Source organism: Columba livia, chromosome 2 (assembly GCF_036013475.1).
Source record: "Columba livia isolate bColLiv1 breed racing homer chromosome 2, bColLiv1.pat.W.v2, whole genome shotgun sequence".
Classification (NCBI taxonomy): domain Eukaryota; kingdom Metazoa; phylum Chordata; class Aves; order Columbiformes; family Columbidae; genus Columba; species Columba livia.
The window spans coordinates 37,890,325-37,915,637 of record NC_088603.1 but is presented as its reverse complement, the minus strand read 5'-3'; the positions used below and the strand labels follow the sequence as shown (position 1 = coordinate 37,915,637).

Below are 25,313 nucleotides of genomic sequence, written 5' to 3'. Positions count from 1 at the left end.
GGATCATATCTGGAATTTGCGGGTGAGTCAGAAGCTGGGGTGATATTGTGCCAGGCCAGCAGCCCTGAGCTCGGGAACCCGAGGCTCAGGTGTTCCTTTGACCTTCCAAAACCCTTCACCTGCATGAAGTGTCAGTAGGGGGTGTGTTAAGCAATATATTGTGTTGCAGTGAAGCTGCCATAGACATTATTTCAGAACAGTGATGATGTGGGCTTTTCCTGCCTGTGGCCCCCAAAGATGGGAATCCAATATGTCTATTAATATCCAGACCATTTAATATACCACTTAAACTTGTCTTTCTCTCTGCCTTCATTCTTGTGTGAAACCTGAGTGCAGATGCTTTATCCAAAGAGCTACAAGCCTGTTTACCATTGACAAATTCTGATTCTACCAGACACTGGAGGATATCAGAAGTGCCTTCATCCTGCATGGCAGGAACAAAACCCTCCCTCTGTTCCTGTAACACTGAAGCTTATCCAGCAACGTTGACAGAAGCCATTTACATAATACACCCACAAACCAGCACCATTTAGGCAGATTCAAGCTGAAATATTTATTCAGCATGTTGTAAGGCTTTATGTTATATTTTTATTGTTCTATTACTACATGAATGCTATTATAATATTAATATTATTATATTCAGATTCTGCTCACTGCAATTTTTTTCCAGCTGAGGGTATCTTTGTCTATACTAGTTGCAAAAAACACGGGTTTAGTCATTAATAGCTGGCTTTTTAATTGGCAACTGATTACTTTGAGATTTTATTTTCACCTAATTTTCAGGTTATTTATGTGGGGAGTTTCTTGTCTTCAATGAGTTAAAGAAGGGCTGTTCTGCTGCTGTGGTCAGTGCCATATGAGAGCAGTTAAAATGCTACAATTGTTTACTGACTAAATTGTTGTTAGTCAGCAGAGCCAGTGCACCAGATTTCTTTGCGGCTTTTAGTGGAAAATATTAAACAGTCGCTCTTTCTTCAGTTATAGGATTTTTACGTTTTTAGCTGTTAGTCACGGAACTGGCACAGACGTAACTGCAAAGACTCCCCCCCGAAAAAAAAAAAAAAAAGAAAGAAAAAGGCGGGTGTTTTTTGGTGCCGGAGGAAGTTGCATGGGGAGCAGCGGCTGGGCGCTGGGTAAGTGTGACATGTGAGCATTACGAGGAGTCTCATCCTGCCAGGCTGCAGCCGCCGCTCGCCGGGCTGCTGCGCTGGGAACGCTGCCGGGGGCCGCAGCTCCTGCTCTGCTCCCGCCGCTTTCAGGGACCGGCTCGGACAGCAAGGCTTTCCTTTTTTTAAGGCTTTACAAGGCTATCTGCTGGTTGCGTAATTTAATTTGTCAAGGAAAAAAGCTGATAAGCAGAAGCTCTAACTGAAGAGGAGAATCACGTTGGCACAGTGACAGATGTTTGGATAAAGAAGTTGGCTCAGAGAAGATGTATGGAATCTGATTATTTTTTTTTCCCCCCTTCTTTTTTTCACCTCCTTCTCAATCTGAATGAAGACTATCACAGGAACTGCGTTCACATGGTGATCAAAAGAAACACTTGAGTGATGAACTGCTTTTGCCGAAGAAGTCTAAGGCAGTAATTTGAGCTTTTGTGTGCGGTAGCTAGCTTGTTTTGCTGAAGCATTCTTCCTCAACAGCATTTCTGCCTACCGTGGTCCCTGATGGAGAAGCTGCAGATACTTCCCGGGGAAGGAAAAATGAACGCTCTGCACTGCTGGTGTCCCTGATGGAGTAACACCGGCTGCGTTGCTGTCGTTTGGGGAGGCTGAATCCAACCGGCAATATTATTCAAGGAGTTCATTGTCCCTGTGGTCTGACTCATCGCATGTAAATGTGCTGCAGCCGTGCTGTACATTGCAGATATTTTGCTTGCATGGGAGAGAATTATTTTCCTCTAAGCAGGTCCTGAGTAACTGCTGGAAATGAGATGCATTTTTCTGGCTGGACTGTTTTTGACATTGAGAAAGGAGGCTGTAGAATGACAGGATGATCAGAAGGCGCGTTTATTTTCAGTCAGCAGAAAACCTGTGACGGTTGGTTTAAAACTGACCTTGCAGGAGCTGGGTGTAGCTGCGGCCGGCTCTCCCGGGGCAATTGTTCCTTGTTCTGTCCTTGGTAGCCCTGTGTTGTGTCTTCTGCAATAATGATTGCACTGTGTGGGTAGGACGACTACGTGGAAGTTGTGACATTAGCAAAGACAAATTTGCTTGTGAAAGGACAGCTGTGTGCGACCGTCAGTGCTGTTCGGATGGAACTGGATCTTGGGATATTTTTATCAACTGTTCCACAGTTTCATTATTGTGGTTTCGATGCTTAGGGTGATCTTACTTTGCAAAGAACAGCTTTTTTTTTTTCAGCATTGTCTTGAACAACTCAGGGTGTTTAAGTCTGAAAAATGAAGTGTAGGGGGGGATTGAAATGCCCTTTTTTAAATGCTAATACACCAGCGGTAGCACTCACAAGTTTGTGAGGGGATGCAAAACAGGTGAAAGTGTTTCCTCTATGGTCCCTGTCGTGATACCTGCGGTCTGGTTCCAAAAATACTGTTGCTGGCATTTTTTTGTTTGCTTTTGCTTCCTCAAACGGATCGAATGAGTCGAGTCTGTATTGTTGTTTTGGAGGAGGTGGAAGATGATTCTCCCACATTTATTTCCCAATTACCTCAGGAAAATGTATCTTTACGTCCATCGCCCCCTGGAAATGTGCTGGTAAGACATGTTTGTTGGCATATTTCCTGCTTCTAATACTGTTGCAAATACCAATAGTAATTTCCGTAAGATAAACATGCATATACATGGTGTTGAAACAAGACAAGGTGGTAAAAACTGTCTATACTAAAGAGGGAGAAAGCTGAAACTTAGTTCTAGAATTAATATTTGCAAGGGCTCATTCTTTAGCATGTAACTTTATTGATGGTGGGTGCAGTAATAACAGATCTCAGCTCCTGTAGAACAGCAGAGGATTTTAGGGGGCTTTGTAAACTGTATTTGAAGCAAATGTTTTTTCCTCGCTCCACTCCTCATTCTGCTGTGGTACATTTATGCAGTACCACTTTAGAAACTGATGTAATCATTGTATTGCAATAATATGCTGTGTTTATTTTGAGAACTGTTTATTTTGAGTATATAGTGTACATCAAGCAAGAGCAATTCTAAGGTAAAATGAAAAATAGCAGAAGTCATAATCTTGATGTAACTGTTACGTTCAAATTACCACTTTCTGGAAACTATCAACACCGGGGACTGTGATTTTATTGCTTTAAGTTATTTTATTTTGTCAAGTGACTGACTTAAATCTTGCTAGCATACCTCAGCAGCTTTTCTAACTAAGAAATCCTGCTATATTTAGTAATAGATGTATGTGAATATGAATTTGTTACCATACTTATCTGATGTTCTTTGCTTTCCCATTTTATTTACACAGGTGAAAAACTTCTAGTGACTTTAGTAACTTGCTAATGGAAAAGGGGTTTGTTTGCTTATATTGTATACAATTTGCAGCATGTAATATCAGCTTTAATTTTATTATGAGGAGTTGTCTTTTCAGCTGTTACAAGCTAGTCTTCTGGGCTCCCCTATTTTTCAATATTTCATTGACTTATAGTATGTTCATGTTTTGAGGCTTTTAAAACTTGGATTTTCTTCAATTCTGAATACTGTTGCTGATTGCTTTATTTCACTGCCTGGGATGTTTCATTTTGTCATCATCTGTGTTTGTGTTATGTATCAAAAAATATGCGTATTACTAAAAACAAAAATGGGGTTATATTCTAAGATCTATTTTTTCTTCATTTCAGCCGCCATTGGTTCAAGCTATATTTAATGGAGATCCCGATGAAGTTCGAGCACTGATATTTAAGAAAGAAGATGTTAATTTTCAGGTAAAAACAAACATCATTAGTTTTGAATACATTTTAACTTTGGTTTGATGTCGCTTTCTGCTGTAGTAATCACTTAAAACTTTCCTAATTAGTGAGCTGTGAATTGTATTGGTTTTATGTAACAGGCAAAGTAAAGCCTATACTTGCACCGACCACTTGGAAGAAAGAGTGTAGTTTTGTAGATTTGTGTTGATAGTAAAGATCTAATTTTATATTCCTTTCAAATGTTAGTTCTGCCGTGCTTGGATAACTGAAAAAGGGTTGTTTATACAGTTTCATCAGACGTTTTAGAAAGTTAGACTGGTTAAGTGTGATGCTATGTAGACTTTGATTATTTTCAAATTAAAAACAGCATATAGTGTACATTAGAGAATTATAAGAGAAGTCTGGAGCTTCAATGGGTAGGTTTAAGGGTGGATTTTAAAAATGGAAGCCTAATGATTATATTAATAAGTAAAGATGAGAAATTGTGTTTATATGTCCTATTTGCAGTGCTGCAAACTTGGACATTGCAGACTTAAAAATTCTACTGAAATAAAATTGCATTTGTTTCACTGGGTAAAATTCAGCATTTGAACAGCATGCAGTTACTATATTTACTTTCTATTAAAGTTCTAATACGTTTGACACTATGCAAGATAATACAGCATAAACTCTTTACATTGATTAGGAATTGGTTTGATTTTTAAAGCAGACTGACATAAACCATTTATGGCTCAACACTATGAGAACCTACTTAGCTGCTCCTCCTGCAAATGCATGAGAACAAGAGCAATGCTAAAAAACAAAGACTAACATCTAGCTGATATATAGTGGCCAGTGTAAGATCATGATAAATGTTTGCACTTTCTTCTTGAAAGATGTAAACCAAAAGCAAGTATTTAGTTTGGTATGAGTATTTTGACATTTAAAAGCATTCCACAGTGTTTACATCTGATCAATGCCAGCTGAAGTGTAGGGAGTCCTCCCATTGTCTTGAAGAGCTCGGGTATGACCCTGTATAAATAAACTTGCTGTCAAATATAAAGTTTTGTTTGATAAGGTTGCACATTTTTCCTCTCCTTTTCAGTACTTTTGCGTGTTCTTAAGCAAGATGGTATGATGGATTATACAATATCAAAAGACTTAATCTTCTGTTTAGTTATGAGAGCATTAGCTGTGTATCCCTCCAGTCTCTTCATATGTACACTCTGGTCACATTGCCATTTTTATTTTTAAAAGCTGATTAGTCTGTATAGTTTAATTTCTGTTCCTCCATGCCTAAGTCAGGTTTAGCACTCATAGCTATAGTACCTGTAAACATAGTATCTCTTGGCTTTTTGATTGTTACAAAAGCCTCTGCTAGGTTTCATTATGTATGTGGTAGTGATTTGGTTTTGTGTCGTCTTCTATCTGTCTCAAATTTTGTCCATAAATGCAAAGTCAGCATATGTGCTGTGATTGTTTGATGTCTTTGAAGAGGGTGTCTTCAGACTCCCAGGTAGTTACAGTGAAGAAAAACATCATAGGAGGAATATTAAAAATCTGGGGTTTTTTTATATTTTACATCTTAATTTTTTTTATCCCTCTCTGTGGATACATCTTCCTTTGACAGAATGTGTGTGTGTCCTAGGCTAATAACACCCAAGGTGCATTTAGAGTCCAGGCAGAACAAATATGCTGTTTTTTCACAGCCACCTTCACATGTGATCACTTCATCCTACCATGGCAGTCCTAGTCCTGCTACAGCATTTAATATTATGTTCACACACACCCATTGAAACACTGTTTGTTGGGACTAACCAAGCATATAAATTCTCTCATTGTGTGGTAGAAATGAAGTAAACTGCCTAGTGGATTTTTCTTTGTGTTTGTCTCTGTGTGTATTTGTTCTTTTCCTTGAGTTTTTCGTTTGCTGTGTGTACTTAGCTGGAGGGAAAATATTCCTACAAAGTCTAGATCCAAAGTTGTCCCCTTAATTATGTGTTATAAATTGATGTGGACAGAAGGAGGGAAAAAGTGAAGAAAATAAAGTGATTATGTATATTTTCTAATACAGAGAAGGATCACGATAAACTGTTTTGACCATTGTGGATTCTGTTAGGCAGTTGAGTATGCTGGATTTTTTTCCACTTTGCTATCCAAGTGCTTCAGTAGAGTTGTTTGAATTCCGGAGTTGTTCCCTCCAGTGCCTCTGCAGAATCTTTTCCCTCTCTCAAGAGTAACTAATTATTTTGCTGTTTGTATTCTAATAGTTGAGATTCCTTCCTTCATCCCTTCCCCTGAGCATGGGCTGGACTCTGTAACTGGAGACCTAGCAGAGTTCTGAAAATTAATTTTGCCCAGAAGTGACCTGAAGACAGAGCTGCTGTAGGTCTTTGTTGTGACAGTAACATTCATCTAAGAAGTTGTCTTGATGAAATGTGGGTACTTTTTTCGCCTTCTGTTACTATCCAACTTCATTTACCTTTTTACTTTCAGAGTATGTTCCCTTTAATATCAATTGGCTTAATACTCTTTTAAAGCTATGTGGAGTCTGTGTGTTTGGCTTCCCAAAGCTGGGCTTTGGTAACTGTTTTGTATTATGGTAATATCTAAAGACTGCACCCCGTTTGGGCTGTATTAGAGCTTTATTCCTAAAACAGATGATGTCTTCTACCATAGTGTTATATTTAGATTCTGAGATGGGTGGCCTTTCATAACACGAGTTGCTATGTGTGACTGTGAGACGATGTACTGATAGCAAACGGGCTTTTTCAGGAAGAAGATTGTTCTCTCTCTGTTCATGCCACACCAGCCTTGAGTCACAGGCTCAGTCTAGATTTAGAAAGTATGTATTGTATTCCACTCTGCAGCTGTAATCTTTTGTGAAGGAAGAGCAAATTGTGTGTCTCCATAGCTGCTTAAACTGTGGTTCAAAAAGGCTTACCTTCTCTGCAGGTTGGAAGTTTGCCGCTGTTTTATAGACAAAATTGATTTATAGCAATTCTGTTCAAATGTATTAGAAGGTGAACTCTCTTGAGGCTCCAGTTAATGGAAAAAATGGAAGGAAAGGGGTCGCTTCTCCCTCCCCATCTCCAAGAAAACTTGGGACACTATAGCTGCTTATCTCATGCATCAGGCTTAAATCACACACATCACATATGTCTAGCCTGTTATAGTTTCTGTTATAAATATTGTTCTCGCTATGCTCTGTGTGTGTATATGTATCTATATGTTAGAAAAAAATGTTATTTCTTGGTACCATCCTGAGCTTTTGAGAGACTTGGCAGTACGGAAAATCTTGTGTGATGACTCAGACATTTAATATCTCTTTATTAGTTAATGGGGATCCTCAACATTTCCTGCTTTTGCTGATTAGATTAATATGGCTGGTTTGAATTTTATGTACTTTTCAGCAGTTAGTTTTAGCTAACTAAATGATTTCAGCACTGCCTTTTATAAATCAGGATTTGGGGTTTTTTGAGATTTGGAGGCCTATTACTGTTGCAAATTATCCCACTTCTGTTTGTAACCAAAACTTTTCTGATGTATGTTCAGTTTAAAAGATCATGAAAATGGAATATTTCACCTTGGCTACTTGTTAAGAATAGAATTCTGTGGAGGGAATACCAGCTCACTGTCAAAAATGATTTAAAGGTTGCAGATCTGACTATTGAAATGATTGTTCAAAATGAGAGCAATTTTTCCTCCTCCTAGACCTATTAGGATAATATTTCTTGCCATAAAAAGTGATACTTGAGGTAACTCAATATGCAGTTTTTATAACCAGATTGCACTTGATCTTAGCCGAGGGGATAAACATCTGATCCCCTCTGGAGCTGGTGTCAGTGTGCCCCTTGCTCTTCTCCTGCTAAAGGCAGGCAAGTGCTCTTCTTGGAGGAATCCCAAAATCACACAGATCCCTCGCAATCTTCAGAAGTGCTCCCTGCTCTGGCTTAAAATACATAGTTGTATTGACATATGTGATGAGTGACTTAAACATGAAACACCTGTATCTTACTGCTCATTGTGCTTTGTGAGATTAAAAATAGATTTAAGTATGAAACATATTTTAGAGCTGCCTTATAAGTGAATTGGTGGGATTTTTTCCAGCATAAAATGTAAGATGGGGAAATCAAATTCCACATACTGTACTGAGGACTGTAGCAACCAGTGTTATCTCTGTTATTTCTATTCTGGACTATTGACCTCCAGCACAGCTCTTAATTTAATGGCTTCAAAAAGGAAAATAAAAGCTCACCTGTGCTACTGTTTTGGGAAGAGGTAAAACCAAAATAAAACCACAGAACCAAGCAATCTTGTCTGCCCTCCCTACCTGTATTCAATAGCAATGAAGTATTGCCCATGAATCTCAAGTTTTGTTCCTGGCCCTGGCAAGGCCTGTGATCTGGTAGCAGTGAAGTGGTAGATACAAATAGGAGGGCTGAATGCCTGTTATTTTGAGCGGTGGGATCACTACATGGATGACTGTGGCAGCAGAGCTTTAGGCTCCATTCCCAGTCCTGCCAAGTGTGGGTTTGCAAAACTACTTCTTCGTGTTATTTGCGTACCAGGAGAATGTTGATGGATGTTGTTCTAGGGTAAGATATGGCCTCTTATTTGTTTTTCTGTTGATTTTTTAAAAATTTATCATTAAGTATGTTGAAAGAGGAAGAAAATTTGTTTTGTTAGTCTCGTGATACGTCTAGGACTTCATATATATCATTGGTTCTGTGTACCAAGAGAACTAGGTTATTGAGAGTCTTGAATACCCTAATAATTTAGGAATGCATAATGGAAATTAAAGCACAGTTTAAAAACCAGGAAAGATTCTTGGTGATGCTGGTATTGGTCAGCAAAGTCTTAAAAGGTTAAATAGAAAAAATAGATGATGAATGTATGGTCTCCTGGCTTTCACCTTTATACTTAACCTTGTGGGATGAACTGTTGGGTAACTGCTTTTTTTTGCAGACTTGAGAGTGCAGTGTAAGAACAAGGAAGCCTGAATTACTTGACTGAAATATGGAACATTCTACAAAATTTAGTGGAGTTCAGCATTCTGACCATACAAATAAATTCTGTACCTATTTCATACATTAAGAGAATTTTTATATATGTTGTTATGTGCAAAACTGTAATTGCTGTGTAATTCAGCGATTACATTGAAATATCTCTCAACGTAAAGAACTTCTCGTAAGTAAATATCACGGCCTTAAAAGCAAATAAACAAAAAGCCATAATGTGTAATGAGGTAAAAATAATTTTAAAGATATTTTTTACCTTTATGTTTATTATCTACCTTTAGCCAATTACTTTACCAGTTACTAATGTGGATTTTATTTGTTCATTTTAGGTAAATGTGGGTGCATACGATTACAAATGTAGATTCACTTCAGTTTGACATCTCTGTGCCTTTAAAAACTCTTTCTGCCTTAATTGCTATGCATAAAGTGTTAGAGTTATACCTTTGTTGTCAGTACCTTTTGTTACTTAAGAGTCAGGTTAGTGTAAGAATTTGCTGGTTGGGACAACTGGAAGAAGTTGCTGGGAGCAGATTAATACATGGTGCTTTTCAAGTCTGGTTGCTCATCTGCTTGTCTCTGTGCTTTTAGGGGTGTTGCTCAGGAGGGCTGTTTTCATGTCCCAGAAAATAGTTTTGGAAACAGAGGGGAAAGCTTTGGTGGTTTTGTACAGAGATTTGCATGGGTCAGATAAAAACAACAGGAAGACAGATGCGTCCAAACTGTATTCCTTTCTACTCCAGGAATACTGTGACCATTGATCAGAAAAAAGGGTTGTGGTGTTTTGTAATGGTTTTTGATTTGATGCACCCATAGTGTGCTTGCAGGGAAATAATTTTCCAGACCAGTTCATCTATAACACGTCTTGTTACTAGATAAAGCTTCTGGCAACCCGAGCAAAGCTACCCTGTGGCTTTGGTGTCTAAACTGGTGAGACTAAATAATAGTTAAAAGCTAGCACAATGCAGCAAAGGCTAAGCAGGAATTGTGCAGTTTTAAACTCTGCAAGCTTTGTTTTCGAGATGAGAGATGATGGGTTTCCTAACTAGTCTGTTTGTCCCAGGTATGAACCGGACTCGGTGCTGGAAACTATTTTGTCAGGTTCCTGCAGGACACGTAGACTATTTGCATGAAGGATTTGTATTATTGGTGGCTGGAGTTGGCAGCAACAACTTGTACTAATGTGTTTGGTTCTGTGGAGCCACATCTTACTGTGTTCCCTGGCACGGCAGGCTGGGCAGGGAGCGCTCTTAACTTCTGGTTTGCCAATTTGAATAAGAAGGAGGAATTAAAAAGGCATCCAGAAAATAGTGAAATATTCTGAAAAACACCATTTATTTTTTAGTTTCTATCTTAACAGATCAGGGTATGAACTTTTCCTTTCCTTGTTGTGGTTAATGCTATAGAGTTTCAATCCAGCATACATTTTTCTTTCTTAAAAGTATCCATCACTTTTTTTTTTAATTAGGTCTTTTGTTAATTTCTAATTGCAGACAAGCATTTAATAAGGAGATGCTGTAATTATTGTAACTTGAACTGTGTAGACTGGCAATGTGAATGTGTAGCTGTAATAATATCTTAGAGGAGTGCACAAGTTAGATGTATTAAAAAAATCTTAAGACTGTCACTCCAAAAATGTTGTAGTATCCTGAGTCTCTAATCCTAGCAAAGAAGTATTTAGTGAAAAATGGTGACTTTTGATGTACTAATAAGTGCTACAAGTATTTGCATGTTTTCCACTACTTTTTTTTTCTCAGATAGATTTAGAATGAAGACAAATTTTAGTTTCCCATCTTTATAATGTGCTAATTATAGCTTGTGAGATTCTTAAGATTTATACCTTCAGGTTTTATTGATCAGATTTAGAGGAAAATTTGATTTGAAACTGCTTGCTAATTTTCCAAATTATTTATCTATTTAAAATTCTGTTCAATGTCAGAGTTTATTTTGGTTTTTTTTGTTGTTGTGTTGTGTTCATTGTCTTGGTTTGGGTTTTTTTTTCCCCTCTAGAAAGGTTTCTGGTTGGTTAAAGAGTATTTGTAATGTGGTTTTATTTCTAAATTTAGAGTGTAGCAGATTTTGGGGATAAAATTACAGGTATTTGTGAGTTTCAAAGACCTTTCAATATGATGAGAACGTAGGATGAGTTATGACTTAGAGTTTGGTACTGGTTACTTTAATTAGGTTTCATCCTTTGGATTATTAAACACAGTGACTCACCATGTGTTTTCCTGCAAATAAGAACTGTATATTGAAAAGATACATATGTACATGAGTGAGCTTGTATGTATGCATATAAATTATGTATAAAATGTGAGTGTGTATATATATATTTTAAAAATCTGGTAGCTTATCTAATGCTAATGACAGTAAGCATGTAATGCGCAGGTGTCAAACACCCAGCACTCCACCTTGTTTTATCTGGCCAGGCACTTTATTTCCACCCGTCGGCAGTGCTGAGCTCCTTGTCCCAGGCTCTGCCAGCACCTCTGGTGACACGTGCAGCGTGTGTGACACGTGTTGTGCTGCAGGAGCTGCGGCTGTAGCTGCAGGAGAGCGGTGAACCTGTGTAAGAAGAGTAATAGGTGAGACTGGTGGGGGATATTCAGTGTCTTGGGGCATTGAAAGGCAAGACAGACAAGAATTATGCGGTGGGAGGGGTTAGCGGGGTGTGCTTGAGAGGGGTACTCACAACCGGGCAAACATTTAATTGAATTTTTTAATAAATTAGCCAGATAACATGTAATTGCCAAAGTGTATGTATTTTTTGAAAAGTACCTGTAAAAAGGTATTTTGTAACCAGCAGCCAGGGTCCCACTCATGAATTAAAAAAATGTCCAGTAAGAGAAAGATCGATGCAGAAGGAAGGCAATTTAATGACAGATGGGAAAGCAAATACATGTTTGTGTTTTAAGGAGAAAAAACAGTATGCCTTTTGTGTTATGAGACAGTGTTGGTGATAAAGGAGCACAATGCACATAATCGAGCGGTAAACACAAGGCCCACGGTCCGAATCCTAAAATTACATTCAGCCTTTTGAAGGCAGCTGCGAGGCTGATGTGGTCCCTGGTGAAAATGAGTTTGACACCCCTGATATAATGAATTTGTAGTGAGAACAGTCCTTTGAAATAACTGTCGGAGGTCAGGGAGGAAATAAAACGTTCCTGTATAAACTAATACTAATATCAAGAATCTCTCTGGTTAAAAATGACTGGTGAGGAACATGGGCCTTGACTCGGAGCAGCAGCTCCTGCCAGGGAGCCTCTGCGTGGATCCCACCTAAAGGGGCTCGAGCAGAGTCTGAGAAACCCTGTATTGGGCAAATGGGGGGCAGTGGGACCTCACAGGGAGCAGGTGAGATCAGCGTGCTGAGTGTGCCTTCAGACACTTCTGCTGCTGTTTATTGATGGATTTTTGTTACCCATCTAAAGAACAACAATTATACCTATCTCTTACTCAGAACAGATCTCTAATAAGAATCGAGAGTGCTTTTGTAATTAGATAGAGGCATTTTTAAGAGTTGATGCTTTATTTAATTTGGTATGTTTTCATTTTGCATGAGGTATATGTAAATATATTTTTTGTACATATGGGAGAGAAGAAAATAGTATATAATCTCAGACACCAGTGGTAGCAGTCATCTCTCTGTCCTATTTGTTCACAGGCTTTTAGTAAAATAGAGCTGTAGATGGAGAGCAACATGTTTCTTTCTCCTTAAACTTTTGCTTGGACTTTTGTCCAATGTGCTTGTCAATGTGCTGTATTGCTTTCTGCTTCTAGATAGTCTCTATACTAAACTTTCTCAATGTTTCCACCACAAACAGGAACCCCCGTTTCCTGTGTGACCATCCTAATGAAATTATGAGTCACGACACTCCTGCTTTATAAAGTATTCCCTTCATCAAAACTTCTTTACCCCTAGAGAACAGCAGGAAAATTCTACGAAGAATCCTATTTTTGGGGAAAGCGTTTATGATCCTGTGTGGACGGGAGCAGGTTCTGCTTGCTCAGAACTTACACCGTACATCAGTTTTAATGTGGTGCTGAAGTATCTTGCATACAAGAAGGTCTAGGAGCTGGTTTTTGGAAGGGCATCATGTGAATAGCACAGGCAAATGTGTGTCGTGTTAATTTATTATCAAGATATAAAGTTGGTTTGGAACACATCTTGCCACTAAACATGCTGAAGTTTTAATGAGGAGTTTTAAAGGGAGCAGATAGAGTTCAGTGCTACCATATGGGAATGTCCAGGGGTTATTTTGGTAAAGAATTAAGTCAGTTCTTAAAAACATTAATATTCATGTTATGTATCTGAAGGGAGCAGATGAAACTTAGCTGCAGGGAACATAGGGAAGCTTTTCCTATAGGAAAGCTTCTTCTAAAGGATCTGATATGAGGCTGTTTGATCTATAGATCTGAAGCCTGACTGATTCCAGAAATGGAGAACTTTGGAGACCTAATTCTTCTGAGTGTTGTGGAAACTCATTGCTACTCAGAAAGTTTTAAATTCATAATATAGCAGTTATTTACTGTTAACTTTAAAGTTGTGGATTTCCTGTTCATTAGTGTGGAATGTTTTTCAAGCATGTCATCTGTAATGAATAAATGGATATCTTATTTCCTCTTTAGTGAGTTAGAGTGAATCATGTTTTTCAGCCTCAATATGAAGTGGATCCAAATGGCATTGAGTTCTGCTTCTGGTGTAGAAACAGATTCAGAATGTTTTAAATACGAATCTGTATAATTAGGCATTTGTCTTCAGAATTGAAACTCTTAATGAGAGAACCATGCCAGTCAAAAGAGGAATAATTCCTTGCTTCATGTCGATAACACTATATTTAGCCAGTGTAAATGAGATTTTCAGATGTATTGAGTTATCACTCAGAGTGATAGAAGCAAACATTCAACAGAGTTATGAGATAATCCGACTAACGTCAGCAAATTGCTACAGTAGATTATGTGGATGGTAGCTCTCAAAAAGTTAGTATTGCAAAGGGCAGGACTCTGAAAAGAAGAATGTGCCTACATGGTGTAGTGCTTCCTTGTACAGGTAATGAGAAATAGCCATCAGAGACTTGGTATGAATTAATATTAGTGTGGTGTGCTATTCAGGCCAATATATCTTCCTTCTCATCAGGTCTAGTAAGCTTGCCTAGTACTATGCTAATATGGTCATGCTGTTTGCTAAACTGAGCAAACAAGCTTGGATGTCTGCATGGCAGTGTTTTTACCGTATTGGCTGTACACTGAATTTGTTTTACAGTAATTGGGGATTTGACAGACAGGTTTTGTTTCGGTCACTGTTATTTTTTTAACATTGAAAATTGGCACTGATGTAGAGAACTGTGAATAATTAGATCAAATTTAAATGTGTTTCAAGGATTTTGTGTTTGAGACTCCAGTGCGATTCTTAGTGATAATGATTTTATAGATCATGTCTGATTTGCCATATTACTTTTAGTGATTATTACTTAAGATCGTAGCCGTCAAAGCATAATTGAAGTTCTGTGTTCCCTGCTGCTTTTACAAAACAAGCTAGAGGCCAAGTCTTGAGTAGTTAGAGATTACTGGGGTTACTCCTGGCAGTTGCTGTGCCTGTCACACAAAGCATTGGTATTTGAGAACAGAACATCCCCACCGAAAGAGCAGAGAGAAGAAAAAAGCTCAGTAGACTTAATGTGCATTAACTTCCAACATTGACATAGTCCTTAAAGAATGCATTGCTGGTGGCAGCAAGATAGGATTTGAATTTACTGATTATTTGCAGTAACTTTCTGGGTGAAAACTCTGTGCATATGCAACGTACCTTTGAGTAAGACAATTTTCTCCACTTTGCACGTGGTTATACCTATCTTACATATCTAATACATATCTAATACACTCTCAGTAAACACCTTCATTTCCTTTGTCCAGTTTGGCCTTTGTACGTGGGCTCTACACAAGGTAGATATGCATTTTAAGTTCCTTAAATCTACTCTAATAAAGGATGGATGTGTATCAAAAACCAGGAAAAGAAGGTGTTTCTTGTTGGTTTGCTACATGTTGTAGGGAGAGCTGTCCTATAAACGCCCAAGGAAGAGGGTTCCTGCTGAAGGTTGGGAGGTGGCTGCAGGGACTGGAAAGGATCAAACTGGGGTCAGGTCTGAGGACAAATGAACTAGAAGTTCATTGCAATGACAGATCTCTGAGTCCTTGCTGAAGAGTATGCCCCAAACATCCAGATACAGTGTCTGTCTGGAAAATTAAGTTTGAGGGGGATTTTTCTCAGGCCTGTGATACCAGCCTTTACCTTTCTGTCTCCAAAACTAGTGGAATTATGTTCTCTTTTCAGTCTTAATTGAAGTCTGACTTTATTATCATCCTTCCTAATCATTAATTTCATTTCAGTTTTTATTTACATGAAATACTAGTTATATACATATGCATGTGTGTAATTATGATAGCTTATAAATAAATTACATGATGCTGACTTACTATCTCAAAGGAGTGCAAATGTCTTGCTTTAGTCACTGCTAGCTCTGCCTATAATGACAGTTATCTCCTAAGCTTATCCTCTATCCACTCAGCCTAAGGAATAGTGCAAATCAGATACTTTAAATCCTAAGGTTACGAGCACTTTTGGAGGAGTTTCTATCCTTGCTGTCCTAGAATCTTTCTGTTGGGTTTCTTTTGTGATCCGTGTGTGGACTTTTCTGTTGCAGACACCTATTGTTGTGTGGAGAGTTTTTTGATTCTCATTTTCATTCTTCGGGATAGATACATTCTGTGGGATTTTCCTTGCCTAACAGTTTGTATTAGCACAGGTTGTGTTGTATGCTGCTTTTAGTCAGATGTTCAGAATGGTGTAAGGGTCTCTTAACAGAAGGTCTTTGCATGTTGCAGCTAGATGACCTTACTTTATGAGGCTATTTAACTAAACACACATAAGCAAAATGTTTTAGCTTGCTCCAAGAAGATGTGCTAACATTAGACACGCAACCTGAAAACATTTTTTCTTGTCAGCAAGCCAATTCAGTTACTGAGACAAATACCAGATTTACATCAGACACATATAGGGTTGTCATTCTAGCACTAGCCTTTGCCATGAAAAAGGCAGAAACCCCAGCTTTTCTGAACAAAAGTGTCATTGGCCCGAGCGTAATGTGGTGGATTTAAACTGGGATGGAGATGTGCATACCTTACCTAGTGTGGTGTGATGTTTTACTGGAGCATGAACAGAGCCTGTATTGTACTGTTCTCTCTCTTGGCATATTTTCTTATTTGTGTCCTCAAGTATTGCAGATAGATGACGGTACGATGAGGTGATCGCTGTCCCTTGTTCAGGCCGCTCTGCAAGCGCAGGCTGGGTTACGTAACGTGCCCCACATCACTCTGCTCTCAGCGTGCAACGTCCAACGTTTTCACATCCTGCTTTATTTTTCTTCAAAAATAGTTTGAGTTATTGATCATTTTCCCTATGAACAACTGCATTCCGATTAAAAGCGGGGGTGTTTTTCTGCCATGCATACCATGTAAATGTTTACAAATCATCTACATGGCATTTGGAAAGGGGAAAGCCAAGGGAAAGTATTTTTTAAATGAGATATTGTTGCATCTGTTTTTTGGTGGTTTTTGTTTGTTTGTTTGTTCTCAATATAGCATAGTTTTGAATGCTACAGAAGTTTGTGGGTAGGTATTTTTTAATTTTAATGATGGAGTGTTATGCTGTCCCCCTGCTCCCCACAATGATCGACTATATCAACAGTCTTGGCTCTAAAAGTTGTTCTGCTTTAATTCCTGAGTTAAAGGAAGGGAAATACATCTAAAATGTCTCAGCTGTACTGTGAAATCAAGTTGCTCTTATCAAAGGGCAGAGAATAGCTCTTTATTCATTCCATGTATTGGGCAAGAATTCAGTAGCTGCTGTTAGTGATAAATGGGGCCAAATTCTTGATGTTGGAACTTCCAGTGAAACGGAGCAGCTCACAAAATCTTCTCAGTTATTCAGGTCCTTATCCATACCCAGATGGATGCCTGAATTCACTTACAAGGAATCCTACCTAGCCTTTATAATTTGGGTGAAAGAAGTAATATAAACATTTTAATGGAACAGAGACCTGGGTTCAGCTTTTCTTTTGAGCTGTGCTTGTTCTGTACATGAGCTTGAAAACTTGATTAGCGAGACTTGTAAGAGTGACAGCAGCACTCCAGAGCCCTCGTGGAACATCAAGGTTAGAGGGTATGAGAAGATGTGTATTTCTAAAAAGCACCCTGACTTAGTACTTTCAAAAAAACAATAACTGCAGTTTTTCAAAATAAATTACTTGGAAGTGGGAAGATACACAGTTGTTTGTTTTGGTTTTGTTGTTGTTTTGTTGTTGTTGTTGTGGTTTTGTTTTGGTTTGTTTTTAAATATGTCTCTTGAAATACTTGACTACAAGTCAAAAAGTCTTCTTTCTGTTTACCTCTTTAATTGTGAGAAATAAGGAAGCAATGTTCACCAGAATACTTCAAATCCTGTTGTACTCATATGTGTATTTATAATTTTTGACCTTTAGGAGTAACATAACTCCTAACAAAAGTAAGAAATTTAACTTCATTTTGTTTTGTCACTGGCAGACAAAAATAATGGTCTTCAGAAACCAAATGGAAAAGGAAACACTCTGTATTCTACAAAATTTGATTGGTTTTCCTAGTAAAACAGTGTATTTTTTAAGATTTAGTACTTTGGAAAGGCCTTCTTGAAAACAAGGCATGCTTATTAAAGGAATCCTACTATTTAAAAATCTTGACTGCATCGAAGTAACTTCTGGGGGTTTTTTGCATGTACATCTTTAAACGAGATCTTTTTACTCTCATTCTCTGAGAGTTGAGCTGGCTGTGCAGTCTAGCCATCATAATCATAGATGGGGCTGAAGCTCAATAGCTGTTCCTTGTGCTAAATGTGACTCGCTTCTTTTTATTTTTGTATTTCTTTCTTTTGGTGCCAGTGTTTTAAGTGGTCAGGGATTCAAACAGTTGAACAATGTTTTGTGCCTGATGGTGTGACATAAGACAGCTAGTGTTTGAAGAGTTCATTTTATGAAAAGATGCCCAGAATAGGCTTATTCAACAATATGACATGTTCTGAAGTTCAGTTTACTGGTTTTGCCAGTCTTTTTTGTAGCTTAGTAGCAACTCACATTCAAAATTGTGCCTCTCTAAGTTGCTATGGACATTAAAGTTTGAGGTTCAATACAAGTTAAAATAGCGGATTTTCTCCCATCCCCTTTCTGTCAAGTTCTACTTAGTGCCAGTATTAAAGAGCAGATCACAATTTGAATAAGAGCACTTTGGCATCTGATGTTTGCTCATGTAACTTAAACTCTTCATATTATTTGTGCAATTTTTATTAAAGATGTTTCCAGGTGTTACTTAAAAACAAAAATAGTGGAAATATACAACTGAGCTTTCTTTGTTGTTTTTTAGAAAGTAATTTTTAATAACAGGTGGTTGAATATAGGTGAATCACAGTATCACAGTATGTTTGGTATTGGAAAGGACCTCAGAAGATCATCTGGTCCAATCCCCCTGCCGGAGCAGGAACACCTAGATGAGGTCACACAGGAACATGTCCAGGTGGGTTTTGAATGTCTGCAGAGAAGGAGACTCCACAACCTCCCTGGGCAGCCTGTTCCAGTGCTCCGTCACCCTCACTGAGAAGAAGTTTCTTGTCAAATTTAAGTGGAACCTCTTGTGTTCCAGCTTGATCCCATTACCCCTTGTCCTATCATTGTTTGCCACCGAGAAGAGCCTGGCTCCATCCTCATGGCACTCACCTTTTATATACTTATAGACGTTAATAAGGCCCCCCCTTAGCCTCCTCTTCTCCAAACTAAAGACACCCAGCTCCCTCAGCCTTTCTTCATAAGGGAGATGCTCCACTCCCTTAATCATCTTTGTTGCCCTACGCTGGACTCTCTCCAGCAGTTCCCTGTCCTTCTGGAACTGAGGGGCCCAGAACTGGACACAATATTCCAGATGTGGTCTCACCAGGGCGGAGTAGAGGGGAAGGAGAACCTCTCTCGATCTACTAACCCACCCCCCTTCTAGTATACCCCAGGATGCCATTGGCCTTCCTGGCCACAGGGGCCCATACACTCTCAACTTGCTCCTCATCTGCTCCTGGGCAGAATTTAGTACATTGTAGCTGCTCTCTCACATAGAGAGCAACTCCACCACTGCTCCTGGCTGGTTTGTCTTTCCTGAAAAGGACATAGCCATCCATGACCACATTCCAGTCATGTGAGCTGTCCCACCATTTTTCTGTAATTGCCACTAGATCGTAACCTTCTGATCGAACACAGGATTCTAACTTTTCCTGCTTATTCCCCATGCTGCGTGCATTGGTGTACAGGCATTTCAGGGAGCGTGCCAAGCACACCGATTTCTCCTTAGGGGTACAGAAGGCCACCTGGTCCTCATCGGTTCTAGAATGCTGCCCCACTGGGACAAGCCCAGCTTCAACCCCATCCCCCTTCGAGCCTAGTTTAAAGCTCTCCAAATGAGCCCAGCTAATTCCTGTCCCAGCCTCCTTTTGCCCCTGCGAGATAAGTCTTTCCCGCATATCACTGTCCGGACTGGAGTCTTATAAAACCAGCCATTATCAAAATATCCAAAGCCCTGCCTGTAGCACCAGCCTTGGAGCCAATCATTTACAGTCTGAATTTTCCTGTTCCATCCCACATTGTCATTCGAAGATGGAAGGAGTGAGGAGAAGATCACTTGAGCCTCAGAGTCCTTCACCATCCTTCCCAAGACCTTGAAATCATTCTTCATTCCCCTCAGACTACGGGAAGCCCCTTCCTCCCCACCCGTCTGGAAGACCAGCAGCGGGTAGTAGTCTGTCGGGTGCACCAGTTAGTTTGGGGAGCTCTCTAGCGATATCCTTGATCCGGGCTCCAGATAGACTGCAAACTTCCCTATGATGAGGGTCAACCCTGCATATTGGGCCCTCTGTTCCTCTCAGGAGGGAATTTCCTACTACAATTACCCTTCTTTCCTTCTTATTGGAGGCAGTCTTGAGTTGTGGAGTCAGCTGCCTCTTCCTAAGTGACCTTGTAGGCAGGTCTGGCACCACCTAATCACCTACCTCTTCTTCAAGATCCAGGGACTCAAACCTATTATGTAGGGGCACCTGGGGAAGCAAAGCAGGCGGGGAGGGGTGCTATCTGTGACGCCGAACTGGAATACGCTTCCACCCCTCATCATCTTTTCAGTCCCCTACCTCTGCCCGACAGTGACGGGGTTGGGGCTGTTTCCAATATAATATGTCACTATAATATATATGAATGCTTGATGTTTTCTCTGTGCAAACTTAGTTCTCTTCTGACTTACCTTTTATTTTCTACTGTATACCTAACATTGCTATGTAGTTTTTTAGGGTCTCCGCAAGCTACACTCACAAAGTAAATGATTTAGTGGTTTAGTCCACAGTGTGACAGTTTTTATTATCGTTATCTAGAAGCAAGTCGAAGAGCATGCACTAATAAATTGGTACTGAAGATCTTCACAAGAAACAACACTGGGGGTTAGCAGATTACGGCTGAAGTGACCCTTCTTGCTCAGGACACTTATTTTCTCCTGCAAGACAAGGTCTCCAGAGTCATAGTTTACTGTTGTCCTAATGAGCAGGAGGGCAAAGATTCCTCCTCAGCTTTTGCGATTACCTGGAAGTCTAGATTTGCTCTGTCTTAACAGATGCCATGAAGATGGTGTGTCCAGAAATGTAATGTGTAGTGATAAAGTCTTATTAGAGAAAGTTTAATACTGGGCTTTCAAAAAAAATGCTTATTTCAAATGCAGTACAAGTATTTATGCAGATAGTAGCATGAGAATGAGTTCACTAAATTAACGGAGTCATTGACAAATGTAGTAATTTCAACTACAATGTATCTATCATCTGGCTTCAAAGGATACTTTGTGGTTAGCTATGGACTAGGTACTTTTTTTGGGTGGGTAATGGCATGCTTTCCTCCTGTTCTTAAGCATGCAGAAGACCATTATTGTAGCTGGTTAGATTTGCTCACTATATTGGATCTGTATTTTGAATTGAACTATGGTGAGAAAATAGAGGTCTGCTTCTAAAAATTATGTTAGCCAGAATTAGTTAGAAATTTGTTAACTTTTTTTGACAATTTGAATTATGAAATACTGGGGAAGAAAAATCCAAAGAAGTAGCAGATTAATTACACTCCAGGTAGGGATACAAAATTAATTTGTCAGAGATTTACAAGTTTTGAAAGCCTAATACCCAATCTTTTTCTTCTGCTTCTAGTTGACAATAATACATGTAATTTTGAAGTTCTGCTTATGTGTTTTTAAGATATCACTTTGTAGTTGGACAAACTTCCTAAGAGTTTGTTGTCTTGGTTATAGAATTATGTACCTAAGCTAAATATTTGCGAAGTTTAAAGTTGGAATGTGGAAGCCAAATATTTAAATGTGTTCTTTTTTATGTGGAGGAACAGAAAGAAATATTTAGAATAGACAGTTATTCCGCTTTACAAAATGGTAATTCTAAAAACTAGCAAAAATTGCAAATAAATTAAAGTGTTCTGGTGATTCTCAAGTGTAACACTGGGGCTTCACACTGGGAGAGGCCTCAGTGGTACTGGACACTATCAAAGAATTGGAAATATTTTGTTATCATGTTCTTATACAGTATCTGTGAGCCCAGGAGCTACAAGTCAGGCTTGTTGAATAGTCCTATCTCTCTAACCCAGGGGTGTCAAAGTCATTTTCACCGGGGGCCACATCAGCCTCACAGTTGCCTTCAAAGGGCCAAATGTAATTTTAGGGCTGTATAAATGTAAGAGTAGTTACATTTAGTAGTTTGACACCCCTGCTCTAACCTAACAAAAAAAATACACTAAGTGTTATATTTAAAGATAGTTTCACTTACAAGGAAAGCTTATTAAAGCTATTACAGAGTATGTTGATACTGAAACTCTTTCAAGATTTATGATTGTGTATTTAGGGTTGGTTTCTCCCAGGAACAGATGGTATTGAAGCAGACAGCTGACAAGTGATACAGCAGAAAACACCTCTTGAATGATATGTCTGAGGTGTGATCACAAAATAATGAGAATATTATAAAGTGTTGTTGCATAATTTGAAGAGCAAATAGGATAAAGAGAAGTTTTTTATGAAAGGGGAAGCTGTATTCATGCTTTTCCAAAAAATACTCTAATTCAAAGATTTTGGGTCAGTAGATGTTGAACTATTTGAAGGGCAAATTGAAGTTATTTTCTAATATACTCTTGAGGAAGCCATATCCAGGTTACAGTAGGCTTATTAGAAATGTATGGGATAAGATAGCTCCTTAAAACTCTGTGGTTGTACGCAGTTATTCGAAATCAACTGCTGAAATAGAACCCAAAACAGGAATAAATTGTTATATCTCAAAGGATACTTTAAAAGGAGGTAGATTTGAGTACTGCATGTTTAAATGCACCCTAGATTTGGCCATTGTAAAAGCTTTGATCCATGAAGATAACCAACAAAACAATTAAAGCCTATGTTTTAGGTAAAATGAAATAAAGTTGGCATAACCCTTGTTCTGGGTTAGGGGAGTTATTAAGGTTGTAGCTCCACTGTCCATGTAACTTTGTTCCAAATTTGGTTTTGAGGGGGTCATAAGGCCTTCTCCTTTGGTTTTCTTGTGTCATAATCCTTACAGAAACTCCAGTGTGGAGGAAATGCTTGGGAAACTTGAGAAATGGAAGTACTGTGAATGGAAGCATTATGTTTTTCACATAATGAAACCCAAAGGTGCACATGAATATGATGCTGGGGTTTTTGTTACACAGAACTGCCATTCTGAAAACTGATTCCCTAAGGACAGAGATCTTTTATTGCTTTTCAGTTTGTTGACAGCGTTGGCCAATATCTGGAATTAAACTTTGGAGTTTCTTATTAGGAATATGAATTTCTTTGTTGTTTCTACTGGAATACCAACATTCTTTTTCAACTATGTAAAACGTGCCTAATGCAGTGAGTGTCATGTGTTTCTTTACATTGCAGCTGATTTAATAGTCCCATTTGCCTTGCAGATTTTCGAACTGGAAAATGAAGATGGCACAACACTTGCTTTTCTGTGTAGTCATTTACTGCAGTAATACTGTGATATTTGGAATTAAATAGTACCAACGGCATTAGCTTTTTCATTCTGTGTAACAGTGAATTTTATGTACAAAATCCCTTCTCTCATGAAATGTTTCTTTTAGTATCATTTAAGTTTATGAAATTAAGATGCCAGTGCTTATGTTAGTGTGATATATCAGTGCTGCAAGATGTCTGCTTCCAAAGTTGCTTGCTAAAATTGAAAGCTTGGTTAGTGTTATTTACTGTAAAGCTTTATATGCAGTAGTTTGTATTTGCAGATGAAATTTGTTCATCAAATGATTCCTGTTTTTAATAAAAAGTAGCTGATCTGTATAATGGTACTTCAGTAGCATTTAAAATGTGGATTTCTTTTTAATTTTACTCAGATTTCATTTATTAAAATTCACCAATAAGATTTCAGATGGAACAAAATTAGAGTTTTCTTTTAGTGGAAGCAAAGACTTCAGCATACTGATGAGAGCTTGCTGAATGCAGCATTTCTGCTTTTGTAAGAAGTTCTGAAAACCAGGTTTTTAAATGCTAAACCAAAAACTTTCTCACAGACAAGTTAAATAAGAAAAAAAAAAAAAAAAAGGTTTGGAAGCATCAAAAAGTGCCAGCTGTCAAACTAAGGGCAAAAAAAAGTCTGGGCTTCTCTCAGAGCACCCTCAGCATGTAGAATACTTGTGGTCGATGGGGACCCCAGGGCTTGGGATTGTTGAAGTACCAGGCTCTGGAGCTGACCCAGGAGATGACAAGTCCTGAGCATCCCAGCATCTCATCTGACTTAGCTTTTATTTTCTACTGTATACCTAGCACTGCTATGGAGTTTTTTGGGTCTCCACAAGCTACAGTGGCACTCACAAAGCCCTGGAGCTTTGCAGAAGGGAAGTCTCCACCAGCTTCCTGTGTACGTACCCTCCCAGTTTGCACTCCTTGCTGTAGAACTGGGAGTTGGGACTTGAGTGTTTTCAAGCTGTCAGCCTAAGAGCAGCAAAAGTGAAATATTTGCATGACTGGAAACACGCAGCTTGGAAACATAGGAGCACCGGAGTGGAAATGTTGCTTGTGTTTGAGCTGCTTTTGTCTTTGTATCTTGGTGGTTTCAGGACGCTCAACGGTTTCTGTTAGTAGAGGTTGGATTTTCTTGGAGAAGTGTGGCCCAAATTTATCAAAAATTCAAACCGTGTATGTTTCAAGAAAATATATTTGGGGTTTGATGGTTAGCATTTTCTAGACAAACACCTCCCTTCTCTCCACTATTTTATTGGAAGATTTCTTATTGGTTACGTCAGATTGGTTTCTTGCATGACCTACGTCACTGAAATGTAAAAAAAAGAAGCCCACAACAAATGTGATGAAAATTTTGGTAATGAGTTTTTCCCTTCAAGTGGGGAATGCAGTTTTTGTTTGTGTTTCTGAGTAAATACTGTCTCTACAGAAGGATATATGCATTGCCCATCTTATTTTCTCTAATTCTACAGCGAAATTGCAGACAATAGAATGTCATACTCATTTTTTTGTGTTCCTTAATCTGTGGGTTATAGGCTCTTTAGCATTATCAAAAAGTCTTACATGGTGTTGCAAAATACTAGCTAGCTGTAGTAGCTCTGCTCTTCCAGACTGGAGGAATGAAAGGTGATTTTCATTACTGGCTGGTCTTTACTGCAGGCAGCTGGGGAAACAGGTTTAGTACAGGTATTATTTTTTCCCTTGTGCTTCCTGTCCTTTTTTTTGTTTTGTTTTCTTTTTCTGTTTTTCATCCCTAGATGGCAAGTGCAGGGGCTTTTTTTGTCATAAATGTGTAATTTGCAATTGAGGCATACTGGCAAGTAATTGGTACTGCGAGGCATTGTGACGTTAGTGATAAGTACTAGTGATTCCTTATTCAGGGTGTGTCAGTGTCAGGTTTGCACTGCTCAATTTGTAATTTTTTGTGTGTAACTCAAAAAACTATGTTAGGAAACACTGATAAGATCATGACCATGTGATTTCAACTGTTTCTGAGCAGGGACTAAACACGAAGTTGGTGGTTTGGGGCAGGGGTTGTGTGTGTGTTGTTGTGCTGGGGAGGAGTTGAATGTTCTAAGTTCTTGAAATTGTCTTTTATGTGACAGAAGTGACTTCTTGGGTCAGAGCTCTATTTTTGCTATCAGTTCTCTCCTGCCTTGAACTTTAATTTTCTTCTTGTATGCTGCTAGGTCTCGAGGGGGGATTTACTGAATTACGTTATTTTGGCAAGGGAGAGGAATGCTGTTCACAATGAAGTGGCAATTTAGATGTGTGTTAATTTTACCATAGTTGTGAAACAACACTTGAAT

General features: G+C 38.7%; 1 protein-coding gene across 5 annotated transcripts in view; it reads left to right on the top strand.

Annotated features, from left to right (window-relative positions):
- Nucleotides 1-25,313, top strand: part of ANKRD28 (ankyrin repeat domain 28) — a 130,645-nt gene that overhangs the window by 45,869 nt on the left and 59,463 nt on the right. For 3 of the 5 annotated variants that reach the window (XM_065051446.1, XM_065051447.1, XM_065051449.1), the window contains one exon: nt 3,803-3,886. In XM_065051446.1, the coding sequence (XP_064907518.1) occupies nt 3,803-3,886 (84 nt within the window). Of the gene's footprint in view, nt 1-1,096; nt 2,715-3,802; nt 3,887-25,313 lie in introns of those variants that run through there. The other 2 variants (XM_005504409.4, XM_065051448.1) reach the window with 2 other exon arrangements.